This window comes from Pelodiscus sinensis, chromosome 8, assembly GCF_052426305.1.
Source record: "Pelodiscus sinensis isolate ZL-2025 chromosome 8, ASM5242630v1, whole genome shotgun sequence".
NCBI classification, from domain to species: Eukaryota; Metazoa; Chordata; order Testudines; family Trionychidae; genus Pelodiscus; species Pelodiscus sinensis.
Window position 1 is genome coordinate 9,006,747 of NC_143059.1, and position 18,093 is coordinate 9,024,839.

At 42.0% G+C, this 18,093-nt stretch overlaps 1 protein-coding gene across 20 annotated transcripts in view; it reads right to left on the reverse strand.

The window, feature by feature from the left end:
* The window catches only part of KCNMA1 (potassium calcium-activated channel subfamily M alpha 1), a 755,813-nt gene that overhangs the window by 285,390 nt on the left and 452,330 nt on the right, over window positions 1-18,093 (reverse strand). For 7 of the 20 annotated variants that reach the window (XM_075934712.2, XM_075934716.2, XM_075934715.2 and 4 more), the window contains one exon: window positions 9,597-9,620. The exons of the other annotated variants lie outside the window; for them this stretch is intronic. In XM_075934712.2, coding sequence (XP_075790827.1) covers window positions 9,597-9,620 — 24 coding nt within the window. The remainder of the gene's footprint in view (window positions 1-9,596; window positions 9,621-18,093) is intronic. 20 annotated transcript variants of the gene reach the window in all.

The window sequence follows — 18,093 nt, forward strand, 5'->3', positions numbered from 1 at the left end:
TGAATGGTGCATATGAATGCAGCATCACCTTGGATGTAGCCCAAGGCTACATTCAGAAGTGTTATCTTTCTTTTGCTCATCTTCTAAGATTAACCTTAAATGACACACACGCTCTTGCTGTGACACAACCTTTTATCCAAAGAGCCAATTATTGCTGTTTGTAATTTACAAACTCGGGGGCCAGATTCTGATTTCATTCGCGCCAGTGTACATTGGGAGTAAGTCCACTGAAGCTAATGGGAGAATGCCCCTCCCTGTGCTGTCCTAACATTGAGCAGAAACTGGCTCTGGATTGTACATATAGGACTGTGAAATAAGGATGTGTTTATTTCTACGGTTACAATATTTTCTAAAATAGGATTCAATACAGGGAGCTAAAATTTAACCAGTTGGTAAAAGAGGCCCCATTTATGCTCTCACTGAATTCTCTGCATGTTTTGACACCCATACTCCTTAACGTTCCTTCATCCCTTGCCACTGATGTAGAGACCTTAATATCCTCAATTCCCTCTCCCCCCACAGCTACAGTTTTGAATCCTCCCCCTACTGTGAAACCCTGCCAGTCTTTCTGCTTTTTAGCTTTTCCGGCCTGCTTCCCCACCATGGGAATGGCTTATCCAATTCATTCCTCCCTCTGTCTTTCACATTCCACCTAAAAATCCATGAATGCCAAGAGGCTCACATACGAATGTGCACTTCAACATTACGTCACTGTGTGGTGCCCTTATTCACCCAATTTAAAAAAAAAAATCTTCTGGGTCTTGGTTGTGTTTTTGACTACATCTGCAATTGACTTGATGCAAACAGCAAGCTTCTTGGGACAGCACCTGCCTTCCCCTTGCCAAGAAAAGCAAGCTCCTGTTTTCATTTCCCTTTCCTAACACAACATCCCCTTCTACTTTTACTGTCTGGCACAGTACAAACTGGATGCCAGAAAATTAACTTTCTGGTGTTAACCTGATTAAAAAATGCATCTCAGCTCATTTCCTCTGCAGATGCTGTTCCCCCAGGAAAAAACTATTACAGTATGTTAGCAAGTTCTCAGGGCCCTGGGCAAGCTGAATTGACGTGTGGCAATTTCTTCTAGGTGAGACAAACACCGTGTTTTCACCTTAATACAACCAACAGAGAGGCAGAAAAAAAAATGCACCAGGAAAAAGAAACCAAATCATGATTGTTAATAAACGAATCCAGAACACCAAGTGTACCTCCTAGAGCACAAACAATTTGGTCTTCATGAAGTCAGGGCCAGAACCACACATCTTTGCTTCATTTTTTTCCACACGTCACTCAGAGAAGCCACTCTTACGCTAAACCAGTTTGTATACAATTTGTTTACTTGGTGGGCTTGAGGTCTGATAAAGCTGTGTTTCATTCGCAAACAGGCTAACCAAAGTTATAACACCCATACGATTCTGTAGAGAAGAGGCAGCAGACAGACTCTTCTCCTTTCTGCCTTTTATGGAGAGAGCAAATACAATGCAGCAGCCAGCGTTCACTATCAGGGACCACTATCTATTCGACTATTCAACCGTCATCTTGCTGAGGCAGGGGCCATATCTTCTTCTCTGTGGAAGCAAAGTGGAAACCCCACGTATATTAACGAGCATCAAATGCTGCAAAGAAACATGCATGGTTTCCTTTAGATAATGCTGTAGATAAAACTAGCTGCACCCTGGGAGTAATATCCTACCACAATCCACAGTTATATTAATGATGACAGGACACAGTTTAGAAGAAAGATTCCTCAGTGTTCCCACTAGTGAAATACCCACAGCCAAGGCAGCTGTGTAGAGATGGAAACTGGGGACTTATTCTGAAGGCAGCTGCACTGCATATCCTGTTTTGAGCTACTAAATCTGCAGAAGAAGAGATTCAGAAGCAGAGCCCACTGGTACCCAGCCTGACCTTTACGAGGTTGGCAGACAGCATGGTGGGCAAGGGATTTATAGACTCCCTGCTCCTATTCAGTTGCCTTCCTCCCATTTGGTCTCTGTCCAAATGTCCAGGTCTATTACGAGGCTTCAGATTGAGGGAGCATTATTCAGGTCCTCTAACTACCTATCTATCACCATGGCTTGCACTTCGGTAGGGTCTCTTATCCTGCAGGGTAAGTACAGAAATAGCCATTTCTGTCCTCCTGCTCCTTGAAAGATTATTCCTATTACTATAGCTCTCTCCCACATGTCAAACAGGAAGAACCTCACTGCACTCCGCTGGTTGCATGTCACGGGATTCAACTGGCAAAATTCCATGCTGACAAAGTCATACACGCTGCACGTTGGGGGTCAGAAAATATGTCAGTGGCAAAGTTCTGTAGCCCAGACTCCCAAACTTTGTGTGGCACCAAAATCCATGGAGCCTAATGAAGTTGGTGTGAATTCAGTGTAACGTAAGTACAACACATAGCCACTTACACCTCTTCTCTAGCCATCTTCTAGTAAGTGTCTGATTCTCCTCTCACATGCATGAACTTTACACTGGTGTAAATGCCAGGACTTTAAGTCACTCCTGGTTTACAACATTTGTAGTGACAGTACAATCAGTGCCAGCTGTCAACTTCCCCTAGCTAAACCAGCGCAAGTTGGCTAAACTCAGCAATGGCATTATGGTGCAAGTTACACAGCCACATGCAGCTTGTTCAGTCACTAAGAATGGTGCAAGTCAGAAACATCAAATGAAGTCAGATGACTTACAGCACTGTAAAACTCGCGCATGCATTTGACTTAATACGTTCATGATATTCTGCGTCCCCAGAATATCATGGACATCTGCTATTAGGGAGTCAAGTCCTGGCCCTTCCCTCATACAATTTTCCATGGAGTGGTTAAGTATTCTTAGGAGGGGATAAGCTTCCCATGACACCATCCTTCTGAAATTCCAAACCAAAGCTACAGTGCTGCTGCACACAGAATCCCAAAACACCAAATTATGTCTCTCTCTCTCAGCACACACAATTCTTCCACTTGTAGAATTCTGATAAACATTCAACCTCTCTTCTGGATACATTAATAGCTAGGAACTTCACCTTGGTGAATAGCACATTTCATGTAAGGTGCCAAAAAAAAGGTTTAACTAGTGTGGATTAGCATTCAGTGTTTGTCCCACAGAAAGAAGAGGTTGCACAGCACTAACTACAGTAATATGAAATTAAAGAGCAATTTCACGTAACAATGATTTTACAGGGCAGAATTGTATAAAATTCCATAACCCTGGGAGTTAACATAGCACCATTCTTCTTGTGTTGCCATTGCTCAGACAGTTTTAAAAATAATTTAATGTTACTTTTGTGATTGCTTTTGTTGCCAGCCTAAAGGCCACTCAAGGTGCATCTACACAGCACCCATAGTTCAAAATGTGCTACGCAACTTGCGTAGTTTATTTCAAATGTATTTTGAAATAGCTTATTTCATAATTCAGCACTGTCTACACAATGCCAAATTTCGAAATAACTCGCTATTCCAAAATGCCCCTTATCCCTCCGGTTACTGGGACATTGGAATAAGCCACCCGTTATTTCAAAATCTATTTCAAAATAGCAGGCTGCTTCAATAGATGCGGAATAGCTATTTCAGGATAATTCCGATATCCCAATGTAGCTCCGCAGTGCAGATGTACCCCAGGAAATAGCGTGAAACTGCATTACAACAGCAAGCAGAAAGTCCATGGCAAGGATAAACAGGGTATTCCCCATACTCAGAAATGAGGCAGTCAGATTCTCAACAAAGCTCTTCCAATAGAATTACCTTAGCAAGGGTGTAGATCTCATTGACTTGCATTACCATGATAAATCCATCCTCTCTCTGTCTTACAAAGATTTTTTATCCTAGAAATATTCTGAAGATTGGTACTGGCCTAAAATGTTGATATTTTAGCAGATGCACGGAACTCTAATTTTTCATTATGAGAACCACTAAAATATGCACATGTAAAAAACAAACCAAAGTTAACAGGCCATAGGTGAATATTCATGTGCCATCCAATAAACAGACAATTATTCATAAAGATAGCAAAAGGGAGATATACCTGGTTAAAACCAGGAAGCTACTCACATGCTGCAGAAAAAGGTCATTGACAATCTTACAGAAGCAGAATTCCTTCCCAATCCCACATATACTGATCAATTAGACCCTGAACATGCTGACCAAGAACCAACCAGCCAAACACACAAGAGAGAAAATGCTTCATGCCATCTGAGAGCATTGGCCGACCCTGTCCCGTCTATAGAAGTCTCAGGTCCCATCTCTGATGCTTTAGAGAAAAAGACGACAATTGGAGGGCGAGGGAGGGAAATTCATTCCTTATCCCTGCAGGGAGCCAGCTGAAGCACTGAAACAAGAACTTGTGAATCATAAGACCAGCAGGGGCACACAGGGCTGCTGAATCCTCCCACCCGCACCACAAGCAACCCCATCATACGAGCTTACTCCTAAAGGTGTCCAGTTTGCTCATAAAAGTCATTAACTTGTTTGTCCCCCACATCTGCTACTGAGGAACTGTTCTAAAACGTCATTCCTCAGAGGGCTAAGAATTAAAAGACACTAGCTTGTCTAGACTACATCCCTCTTTCAAAAGAGGGATGTAAATGAGCCAGATCGAAAGTACGAATTAAATGCAGATTTAAATATCCCGTGTTTCATTTGCATAGTCATGTCAGAGTGCTGTTTTGAAAAAGGGTATTTCGAAAGTAAAACTGCAGTCTAGACGCGGTTCTTTTGGAAAAAAAAAAACCCTTTTCGAAAGAACCTGTACTCCTAATATTTTCAGGAGTACAGGTTCTTTCGAAAAAGGGATTTGTTTGGTTTTGTTTTGAAAGAATCACGTCTAGACTGCGGTTTCACTTTTGAAATATCCTTTTTCAAAACAGCGATCTGATGCAAATATGCAAATGAAGCTCGGGATATTAAATCCATGCTTCATTTGCACTTTTGATCTGGCTCATTTACATCCCTCTTTCAAAAGAGGGGTAGTCTAGATGAGCCCTAGGTGCTGGAGGAACCTGACACTGATGAAGAGGCACAGAACAACAGGGTTTCCCATCAGGGTTGAGAGCGGTAAGACTATGACTGTTAAAGATTGTGTGTGCCTAGAGTGCTTTATAATTTCATACACAGTCACTCCCTAGCGTAAGGTATGAGACTGCAACACCTCAGGAGTGGCTACTTATTCACTTCTGGGGTAGAAGTTATAATTAATGCAATATGAATAATGTGGGTTTCTGTAGATAGTGAAATGAACCGAGCTATACTACAGAGATTAGAGATGCAGGACACCGCTGCTGTAGTTAATGCAAAACTGTCTTTATGTTCTGCTTATACAGACTGTTACACCTTACAAAATGTCCCCAGTTGATCTCCTGAGTACTGGCTGTAAGAGACCACTCTACCGCAAGACAAAATGGAAGAATATCTATTCCAACGATGTAACTACCTATTCCTACCACTCAGGTAGTGCATTTAGTTTTCATAGCTTAATGGCATTTTAGTCTGCACTGGACAAAGCTACTTTACTTTAGACTCTGATTCATTACTACTTGGTACAAATTAGTGCAGATGTCTCCCTTGGACTTGTGACCCAATATTGACCTAGTAGATAATTCAGAAAAGATGTAAAACAGAATGAGGTGGAAATCTTTAACTTTCTCACTCTGTCATTTTCACAAAGGAGTCACATTTATCTTGCATGAGAGGCTGTCCTATTTGTTTATATGGAAGGAATGATAATTTAAGGGAATGTCAAATTTTTGAAGTCTACATTTAGTGAATATTATGAACTCCTGAAAAGACGTGGCAAACAGAATTAAACAGAAAAGTAATTCGGGTTGCATATAACTTAATACTCCTACTTCACGGGTCTCCAACCTTTTAAAGGATGAGATCACTTTCTGAATTTATGTGCAATCCAGGATCTACCTCAAACCCAAATATCTTTGCCCCATCTCCTTCATGCCCCTTCTCCAAGGTCCTGCTCCTGCTCCCTCCATGCTCGCTCCTTCCCTCATTCTCCCTCCCTTTCACCAGGCAGGGGAAGAGGGTTGGGGCAAAGGCATTGGTCTTGGGCTAAGGGATTTTCAGTGTGAGAAGGACTCTGAGCTGAGCCTGGGGCAGGGGGTGGGGTACCAGAGGGGGGTTGGGGTAAGTCTCTGTAAGGGAGTTTGGGTCTAGGAGGGCTCAGGGCTAGGACAGGGGGTTGGGTTGTAGGAGGGGGTACATGACTGGGACAGGGATTCAGGAGGCAGGCTCCAGCTGGACACTGCTTACCACAGGTGGCTCCTGGGTGGTGGTGCAGTGGGGCAAAGGAAGGCTCATGCCTGCCCTGGCCCTGCGTGACTCTCAAAAGCAGCCAGCAAACTCCCTCCAGCCCAAACCCGTGTCCTCCACACCCGTTCTGTGGAAATAGAATTCAGGCTGAGAGAGGGAAACAGCTCCAAGGCAAAGAGCAGGAGATGCGCAGCAGTGGGGGGAGGGGCAGCGGAAGTGCTGCACTTGACAGCCTCATGGCCAAACCAGTCAAGATGATCTGTCAGAGGCTCCAAGATCTACCAGTAGATCCCAATCGACTGGTTGGTGACCACTGGCCTACTTCAATTTTTCAGATAAGAAAGTTGTTTGAAATCTGAATGAAAAAATGCGGAGTCCTGGTGATTTGTTAAAGATGAAAGCCAAAGGCTTGTTTATAATAGTACATTACGTTCCCCCTCTATCCCCCACACACAGCATTTACTTTTTACTGATCACTTTGGCTACATCTACACTGCAACGTTATTTCAGGATTCCAGAGTATTCCAAAATATCCTGCATCTTCACAGCCATCCCATTATTTCAAAATATAACAGGCTCACTATTGTGCCATCCCTGTAATCCTCATTCCACAAGGAGTAAAAGACGTTTTGGAATAGCGGGTTATTTCGAAATAAGATCAGCAATTTGTGGAGCTCTAATTGTACGTCTTATTTCAAGCAATGGTGCAGTGTAGATGCTCCCTTTATCTGCTTTACAAAATGGAGCTCAGGACTGGCAGCTTTCAGCAGCGCAACAAGCTATCACAACATGGCTCCAACTCCACAGAACTGAGAGGATGCAGAAGCATTTTGTACCCAAAGTAGCAGACAACATGAGGAATTATAATGATAGAACAAAATTTGCACAGTTCTTCTCATCTGACAATATATCAAAATGCTTTACAAACATTTGCTACGCTTTGTAACAGCCATCTGAGGGAGGGAAGTATTTATTGCCCAACTGATAGGGAAAACGGATGTACAGCAAGGTTAAGTGCCATGCTTAATACCACACAGTGGAAGAGTCAGAAATGGAACCCTGCTCATGCCATTTCTACTTCCTCTTCCTGTGCTCTATGTCCGAGACAGAACATCAGGAATGGCTGCCCGTCGCAGGGAGCCATAGCCTGTAATACCTCTGAGGCTGGTATAGGGGGCTCTGTCTGTGAGGTGGAGTGTTTTCCATATAAGGGCATGTAAATTAATAATCTTCCCCTGCTCGCTCCACCCATTGCAGTAACAGATCAGCCAGTGGGCTGACTGGTGCTCAGGCCTGCTACTCCACCCACTGCAGCAAAAACCAACCTATGGGGTGATAAGTTCACAGGCAATAAAACAGGCAGGCAGCCCCTCTCTCACTGGGGATTCGCATTGAGTGAACGCCTGGCCTGATCACCCAGACGCCTTGCACCCCCCGCTCTTGAGTCTTACTGAGCGTACTCCGAGTTGGTCGACCCGAGTGGAGACAGTTTATGAGCGTGTGACCGGTACTTGTGTTCCTGCTGTCTCCAGAACTGGTATAACACCCCCCCCCACCATCATCCCTATCCTAATTGATTTTTTAGTTGTCCTTATTGCTTGCCAAGTGACAGTGGCTAAAAAGTTACTAAGTTAGTTTATAAATAGTTGTGGTTTAGGTTTTTTACTGTTTCCTTGTATAAAGTTGTGTAAATAATCAGCCCTATGGACAATACCAGTGTTAATTCAACTGTTCCTAACCCCTGGGCAATTATTGGGAATTATTGTGATTTAGAAAAGCCTCAGGGAATTGTTTTGTGTTGTCTGGCAATCTGTTTAATTTTTGTTCTGATGATTGTCTGGCGCCATCAAAATAAAATCAGTTTGTGCTTTTTGAAACCCCCAGTTGTGGTCTCATCCTTTCCGGCATCCCTTCGAACCTCGTGTATTACGGGGACTGACACTCTACAGAGACATTTCTGGCCAGTTCAGAAACAGCCCTCTCAATAGCCTCAGTTTCTCTTCAGCAGAAAGGTAACTGGTATTATATGGTATCCTCAGTATGTAAAAAAAGAAAAAAAGTGGTATGGAGTCCTAAGAGCTGCAAAACATCCCCAGACATCACACTACATCTGTTATAAAATGATGTTCTTCAAGCAATTTCCATTATTTCTCTTCCATTCTGAATATATTTGACTATTCACTGGCTCCTTTAAAAGCCAATGTTTTAATTATTTTTTTCATGCTTACAATTCCATTTATCTACATAATTTTTTTTCATGTTTAAAATACCATTCAAATTACTACAAATGCAAAGCATGGGTGTGTAGGTGTGTGCGAGTGGAACGAGGACAAGGCATAATCTCCAGGCATCATAGATTGCTAGAGAATAGTTCATCAGTCCTGAAAGGAAAACTTATGGTGTCTAACATTTCAGCACACGATTCACATGATTATATTTGCTAGTCAATAATACCACCAAATGGAATTTTGAGAGAAGATGCTCAAAATACTGTCTATGTGGGGAGTACATTTCCTAGCGATGATATTACACATCATTATTCCATCGAGACCCAAGCTTTAGAATTAATACTACATCACACATCTCTTGCCATTTTAGATGAACAGTTTCTGCCAACACATCTAAGAACAAATAGTGAAGAGCCCGTCTGGATGGCCAAAACAATTTGCCAAGGGAGTTTAGGACAGGATGGTGAATCTTCATGTCAAATCGGAATCGATACTTCTGGTGGCATTTGATAACGGAATCCATTTGAAATTAATTCAGGTTAAATATGGCAGACTGTAGAACTTTAAGTTTCTTCACAAAGTTTTATATTCGATAAGAACTGGTATATTACTCCCATGGCCACCATAACTATTATGAAGGGGTTTTGTGCTCAGTTAGAGGCTTACCTGACTTTTGAGTGCTTTTAGCTTCCATTCAACCCTCATCTAACAATAATAGCCAGGAGGCTGTGTGCACTCTCTCCTGCCACCAGCAACCCTTCTCTTAGTGCTTATTCTTTTGGTTAACTACCGTAGGATGCCAGATATTTTAAATGAACAGACTTAGTACATATTGCTATTAATTTAGTTCTATAAGGGTGTAACTAACTCCATATACAGCGATAGCCATCATGTTTATTTACTCAAAAGTCATCTTTTTTTAAATTCTGGTTCATGCACTTAATGCTTAGACTGCATTCAGTGTATAGGCCATTAGGATAAGCACGTTGACATGCACAAGCAGTACAAGAATAGAATATAATTAATCCCATAGACAACCAAAAAGGTGAAGTTGCATCATGCAATGAATTCACAGTTTAGCCTTGGCTGCCATGCAGAAAAAACCTACATCATTGAGTCTGCAGTGCGGCTCCTAGGTATAAGAGTTGATATGAAAGAGGTGGGTTATTTCAGCAATGAAGACACAGGCTGAAAATGTTTACGCTACTATAAACAAAAATTCTATACATAAGCAAGAGTTCTACACACTAGAAAATGAAGCTCTCTGGAGGAGAAAGATTAATGAGCTTGAAATTCAATCTATGTTTTTATATGCATTTTGGTTTGTTGTTTAAAAAAGTAACCTTATTAGCACTTTCAAACCAAACCTTAATTTTCAAGATGTTTGGAAAACTCCAAAAGAAAACAAGGCACAGATTAATGATATACACTGTAATTTCAAAAATGCCTACAATATCCTGTAATTGGGCAATAATTGGAGCTAGTAAATAATACACAAACATATAGCAGTGAATTTTCAATGAAGCACACAGGATTTAAATCACACAACTTCTACTGATCTGAATGCATAATGTATTGCATTGCATGAATATTGATACCATAAGGAAACAATTAGGTGTAAAGGGTTTGCTCAGCAATCATTCTACTCCTTAACTGGCAGGCTACCTTGTTTTCTCTGAACAAGATACTACATTGCATAAACCAGCAGAAACTCTGAATAGCCTTTTGTTTCATTCACCTTCATGGCTGCCATGAATATAAAATATAAACATATATCCTGGAAAATAGGGTGGTCACCTAACCTATGTTTTAAGGGCCATTCAATATTTGGCATCCAATAATTCACATCCCAAATGCAACAAGTAGCTTTTTAAATTAGTCTGATCAGATAGAATTTCTTTTCAAATAATACTCAGGTAACAGATCATACAGCATAACTAACATGTATGATTTTGTATCATGAATGAAATATTGCATGATGCTGCTCTACTACAAATAAGCTTTGTTCCATAATTTTATTAGCTGTTAATTTTTTTCCAAGCAACTGGCTTTTACTTCCTTGAAATGTAGGTGACCACAGTAGGTATGTTCTGTAATTCCCAAACACATTAACTAATTGTTCAAGCGAACATTTCCGACAACACCATACTTGTGGCCAAATTTTGAAGACAACAAACTAATGTAACTGAGAGCAGAATTGAACCTCTGGCCTCCACAAACCACTGAATTCTTTCAAAAGGTCTGAGCAAACTCCCTTTTAGCAGAGTCTACAACCATCACTAATATCTTGTCTTGATTTCAAAATATTTGGTTAGAATTTAATAAAAGCATAGCTGTTCAAAATTATGGACTGGGAATGAGAACATGTTTTTAAATAAACAGAAGCGCACATACACAAATATGCACTGCACATGTGTACACAGCTAACTGGGTGGGCATTTGTTGATTTAAAAAAAAAAAGAGAGAGATCAGCTCTGCTACCAAAACCAGCAGACTTTAAGCTGTGCAAGTTCATTAGCTGAGGTGCCATAATACTTGTGAACTTCTAAGGAATGCCAAGGAAAGAGTTGAGGTTCATTCTGTATATCCATCATATATATTACAATGTACCCAATATACACTATACAAATGATATAAACTATATGTATATTTTATGTATGTAACATTTTGCACTGTTGGTGATACTGTCTTACACATCTGAAAATAAATATCTAATGCTTTTTTCCTTTTCTAAATGACAAATGTTGATCCAGCTAAGAAAATGTATGCATATACAAAATTTACAAAAATCATACCCCTGGTAAAAAACCAGGCATAGTTAAGTATTTTTCCCCATCTAGACATTATAGAAGTGTCCCAAGAGTTTAGTAACTTGCCTGGATTTCCTATCCTGTCAATTTAACAAAATGTCAGTTAAAACAACCTCATTGACACAAGCCCAGATTTTCAGAGGTGCAGAGTAGATACAAAATCCATCTGTTGACAACAGGAGCTACAAGTACCAGAAATTATAGTTTCATAACTTCAACACAGCCCCCAGTAATATTTTATCAGCATGAGCACAGAGGAGCCTACAGCCAGACCGCTCCCCTGAGCAAAGTGGAGGAAGCAGACCCTTTTGCTCCCCCCATCTCCTAGTTGACAGGCCTGGATGAGCACAACAACATTCACTATTAATGTCTAGTATTAGGAAATCTAACAGCATCCAAGAGAACAACATGGATTCTACATTTTTATATCAGCTACACCCTGAAGCACTATGGCTTGTGTAACCTTTTTGGGCTGCATGGGTGCAGCTAGCAACTTCTCTCCAAGACGTGCTCAATAAAGGAACCAACATACTTTGAATGCCTTGCAATCCCTCCTCCTTCCCTCAGAGTAAGAGCACACCAGCGGGTAAGGGTCTGGAGGGAGTTGATCTATACACTGGAGTGAGTTGTACTCTACACCTCACACTGCTAAAAGAGGTCCGTTCCTGGGAGAAATTCTTATGGATTGCCTTCAGGGAACTGGGAGAGAGATGGGGGCATCTTTTTTTGCATCCTGTGGATTTTGCTGTTAAAGCTATTCTCACTTGAAGATTTTCTATCTTAATCTAGCCAAAATGTATTGTTCCTTACCCTCACTGTACTTGTCAAAAATAAGACGCATATGCTGCCTTCAAAGTACCTGAAAACAATTCAATACGATTTCCTCAACCCCTATACAAATATATGCCATATATGTGTGTGCTAAACAAGACAAAAGCACAAATTAAGGGAAGATCCAGGTGAAACAAAAGACAGGGGTATGCAGCACTTTAAAGACTAACAAGATGGTTTATTAGGTGATGAGCTTTCATGGGCCAGACCCACTTCCTCAGATCAAATAGTGGAAGAAAATTGGCACCCAGGTGTGACAGTGAAAGGGACTGGTAGGTAAATCTTATGCTTAGTAACAGGTGCCTGTGCTGTGACCTGTATTACATTCTTTGAGACGAAAGTGAAGGACTCATAATTCTCCTCCCAAACTCAAAAGATAGAAAAGGCACCAGAATGAACAGCTCTTTTGTTCTCGTGGATCCAGCAGCCGTTTAGATTTAATCCAGTTGAAACAAGATACTTCCCCCCCATGAAAATAATAATCAATTTTGGATATTGTATGGTTCAAATTAAACCAACACTACTACAGGCTGCACCTCCCAAAACCAGCACTCTAGTCCGGCAACATCCGTACTCCAGCAGGGCCATAAGTGTTCCTGGACCAGAGAGTCTGGAGGCCCCCAGCAGCATGGGTCAGCCCATGGAAATGCGGGGGCCAGGGCTGGAGCCCCTGGCAATCTGGGGCAACGCAGGGCCATGGCCAGAGCTGGAACCCACAACAGCCTGGCTGGGGCCAGAGCCTGAGCCTGCGGCCTGGCAGCTCTGGACCTGGGAGCTGCCAGCAGCCCAGCTGCGACTGGAATCAGAAGCAGCAGGGCTGGTAGCAGTGCAGTGACAGCCCAGACAGGCTGTAGCGGGGGGGTGGGGGGGGAAGGGGAGAGAGGTGAGACCAGGCTGGGACGGTAACGGAGCCAGGAGCACTGAAGGGAGGCAGGCTGGGGAGCCGGTGGTAGGGGACCTCCCTTGGTCCGGCAAATTCCTTCATTCGGGATCAGCCAGTTCCCTTGGGTGCACCAGGGAAGCCCAACCTGTAAAAAGTTTTCCTTAATTCATGGGGGAGGGAGGGATTTTCCTACATTTGGGCTGCAGCTTCTTCACACTGTCCAAAAGCTGATCTCCTTCTTATATACAGGGAAAAACAGCTAGCAGCCGTTCCATAACCGATGCTCTTGGAGTTAGGTTACACATTTCCATTGCTCTGTAGCCGAGTGTATGCCCGGTGCACGATGGGCAGAGAGGTTTCCCCCTCAGTGGCGCCCATTCAGGGAGGTTCGAGTGACCTCTGCTGCTGTATGCCACTGTGTGCAGGTATAAAAGGTGGAGTTGCCCCTCCCAACTCCTCAGTTCCCTACTCTCAGATGGACTCTGACGGAGAAGAGGAAGAGGGTGGGCCATAGAATGGACATGTGCTAACCCCACCTCAAAGAACAACAATTAAAGAAAGATTAGTAACCATATTTTGTCTCCAAGTGATTGCAGGTTTCCACTCCCCGGTGGGTGGACTCATAATCAGTCTGATCTGGAGGTGTGCTCATAATCTAGCTGAACAGTGAGTGTAGAACAACATGCCAGAATCTGGCATCATTCCTAGACTGACGGGTGATAGCACAGTGGGGGGCAAACATGTACCCCACCGAACAAATCAAAAGCCTTCTAGACGATGGAGTTACATGAGCAACTGACAGCACAAAGGAATATGAGAAAATGCAGGTTGGACTGCTCCAATCCAGGTGTCCTTCATCTGATCACATCCAAGCTCTGGCATTCGTGGGTACTCCACACTTGGGACACTCGTGGGGAAAAGCCAGGGGCCCTGTGGTGAGTAACTCCTTCCTCACCCTCTCAGAGGTTCTGGATGCTGCAAATCCCTCATCTGTGGCATTCAAGCTCAGTGAGAGAGGAGCAAGGTGTGGAGACAGGAGGGGGGGCTAGAAAGAAGCAAGATGACGGCAGCCAGCAGCATCAGCAGGGCCAGTATTGACCACTCCGGGTCTGGCAAATTTCCTGCTTCGGGACTGATCAGGTCCTGAGGATGCCAGACTAGGGAGGTTCAACCTATACCAAGAGGAAATTTGAGAGGATAGAGGGTGGACTTTCAGTCCCTCTACCACTGCAATGAACAATTGCAGTAAGGACCTAAAATGGTTGAGGTCAAAAGCTGAAGTTCTAACATCTACTAGGTGAAGCTTTTCTTCAACCTTACAAGCATAAGGCTTTGGGAAGAAAGTCATCAAATAGATTCCCTGGTTAACATGACAGTTGGAAACTCCTTTTTTGAGGACTTTTAGACGAGGATGAAGGCAATCTATGTTCCTATGGAGGGCTGCATAGGGAAGCTCTGTTGTCAGAGCTCTCAACTTACCCACTCTCCTCACTGAGGTAACTGCAATTAAGAACGCCACCTGCATAGACAGCGGCACCAGAGAACAAAGTGCTCATTAACTTTGCTCATATCAGGTTCAAATCACGGATGATGGCCCCAGGAGAGGTTTTTGCACCTGAGGGAATACTCTGGCCAGAGCTTTCAAATGTCTGATAGCATTGGGATTGGAAGAGAGAGACCATTTTTTTACCAATGGTTGGAAAGCTGAGAAAAACTGCCAGACAAATCTTGACAAGAGCTAAATTACTAAGCCTTTATGTTTTAGTCTAACACATGGTTAATGGGAGTCTAAGACCTAAAAACTGAACAAATAATTAACAAGCCACAACCTTAAATATAAGAATATAAGAACGGCCATAGTGGATCAGACCAAAGGTCCATCTAGCCCAGTATCCTGTCTTCAGACAGTGGTGGAGAGATGATCTAAAACTAGCTTTTAGTTGGCTCTAAGTGAAAATGAATATATTTTACATGGCATGAGGGAAGAACTTTCAGTAGCAAGGCTGTAATCGCTCCAACCACCACCACATGTGCATGCAGCCACAAAGGACAATTAAGGCATCCTGATGGGCACCACAGACAGAAAAAGTCTCCAACCACGTGCACACCCACCTACAGCGGCATGGCAGTGTGCAATCACTTGAAGAATGACTAGCAGCAGCAAAGTGAGTGACACTGACAGGATGATAACATGAGCTCCAACTGTGTGAAAGTATCTACGTTTTTTAAAACACCATAAACATGTTCTGTGTAACCCATCCAACATACAGATAGGCCAATTCATGCAAACACTTATGGGATGAACATGAGTAACTCCTTCCTCACCCTACTAGATATTCTGCAGTGCTACAAATCCCTCAGGAACTAGAAATCTGCAGCTGATCACAAATAACAGGGAATAGTTTCTTAGGCCCAATTCCTGCTATTTGGCTTATCGACAAAGCAGCAAAACAAACTCTCTCCTAACTTTCAGGCATGTAAATAGCCTCCGAACTGCTCATGCATTTATAACCTAAAAAGAACATTTCACTTAGCAGGACTATTTCTTTCATGCTGAAGGTAAAATTGCTAAAACTTAGGGTAACTTTTTGGAAAGTATCTAATTGATACAGAAGCTGAAATCCCATGTGCAAAAATTATATAGGCACTTAAGAACTTAAGTCTCTTTTGAAAATGTGACACGAGTCTTTTTAAAAATGCTACACAAACAACTAAAAATCGTAAGCAATATGACTCCCACCACAACCTTTAAAGACTATTTCACAGTTTGACAGGGCTCACAGCTAGGAATCTTGTATTATTAATGTTTACATACATACTGTGTACTGACATTCAACAAATGCAGCACCCTGTTCTTAGTTGAAATGCTGTTTAAGACAGACTACTCCTCCACAACAAAATCATGTACTAAAAGAATTCATTAAAATTCACAGTCCTGCAATGGGCACATGGTAAATCATTTAGGTAATCTCAAAAGGAACAGAGACTAATTATTGCAGCTCACTTTGCATAATAGAATTAAGAATTTACAGCCCTACAATTGATAAATACTCTTCACTTCAGGTACTCGACATGGCAACAGAATTTCAATAAATAATCTGAAAAAAATCCCATCCATTTCCCATAATAAAATACATAGATCATTAGATAAAAATAGAGGGAGAAATTTTCTTACAGATGACAATTCTTCAATAATTCTCATACACTGTACAAGCAGAAACCCACATACTAAAAAATGGTATTTGCACAACATTTTAGCCTACGAATCATCATTTTCTCATTGTCTGAAGCACAGAATTACAACTAAAATGGAGATTTGTACCAATGGTACAAACCGCAACCCTCACTTTAGCGTGTCTGATTCACCACTGAAATTTTTCAGTTACACAACTTGAGTTGGGGTGGTGTGGAAGGAACTAGTGGAGAAGGTACCACACTGCACAAAGGTGACACCATCACAAAGAGAACGTGTCAGTACAAAGGGAGACGGGAATGGGCAGAGCTGGTGGATCTTTCATGACATGGACTTGCTGCCTTTCCCCTTACCCATGATGAGAGACAGTTCCAGAGTGCGAGAGGCTACTACCAAGCCGAGAATGAAGTCATGGCTGTGAATTAGTTCTGCTGTCATTCTGCATCTATGGGGTGAATCAAAATCCCTTCTTTCTTTGACCCTCACAGACCTCAGCAATGCATAGAATACGGAGGCTTTGCACCTTAATGAACAGACCAGATTCATACAAAGGCAGTTAGCCTTTTTTCCTCTTGTTAGTTTCAATGACAAGCCTCAAGATTCTGGTAAGCTTGCTTGCTACCAACTTAAAATAGTTGGAATTCCTTGGAAATCATGAACATTTAAAAATCAATTTCTATTGTGAGTGGTTAAGTCAAGGAAATCCTGGACTGCAAATGTATCAGATAAGACAACTTTAGATTCAGTTCAAAAGATGTGCCTTTCCCTTCCCTTCCCCTCACAAATTATTCAGAAAAAACTGTTCAGTGGTTTAAAATTAATGTTCCATTAAATCTGATGAATTTAATGGAGAAACAGCTACCACCTTAAAATACAATCCTTCAGAACTCTCTTTGTGTCTGTGTGTGTGTCACATCAATGCTTGCTTACTAATTCCTTATTCTTTTACATTTAAAACACAGTGAATAGTGAATTGAAGTCTACCTAAATACCCCAGTATTTATATTATCTCCATCATCACAGGATCTGGGCATCTGCATACTAAAGCCAACAGAAGTTCAGAAAGCTAGAAATACTATTTCTGAGCTGTTCCCTTTCATATACTTTACATGGCTACCACTGGAAAATTTACTGAGAAAGTTAAAAAGAAGTCATGCATGTAACAGCCACTGCTTCTTCTCTGCCAAAGAGCTGACAATATTTGGTTCTATGAGATACAGAATGGTTCTACACAAGAGATTTCTGGAGACAGATGACAGATATTTCATTTTAGGACCAGTTTGTTTATTTCATGACAAAGCCACACCACTGATTACCCAAAACAGCAAACACAGCCTGGAATGGATCTGAGAAACATGTAACACACATTTCATATCCTCCTCAGAGAGCACATTTGTTCAAACGCCCTTGCCAGGGAGATGGCAGAAAAGCGATCAAAACAGCATGAAAGGTAGAGCCAAGGGGACACACCAGAGAGGAAAGTAGGACAAGAGACATCTGATCCTGGAGGCTGGGTCTCTGACACATCACCCTGCTGAAAGGGTCAAAGAAGAATAAACAAACTAGCAGATGAAAAATGTAAGCTACAGCTTATTACTTACAATGGCACAAAATTCTTATGTATCTTGATTTAGTAAACTTCCTGTGATTTTTAGACTTGTTTAGGAATTTTGCACAAAGCATTCCCAGAAAGTTGAAAACATCTTGGCTCTCCAGGAGGTTTTGTAAACAACAAAATAAGTAGTGGTGAGTAGAGAAGGGTTGTTTATAGAACTAGGAAGGAATGTGCTTTCTGGAGCTGAGGGAGAACAGTCTGCAGTGGCCGAGAGCAGGATCCAGCAGGGGACCCAACATTCACATATTGATAAAACTATTTGCAATTTTGTGT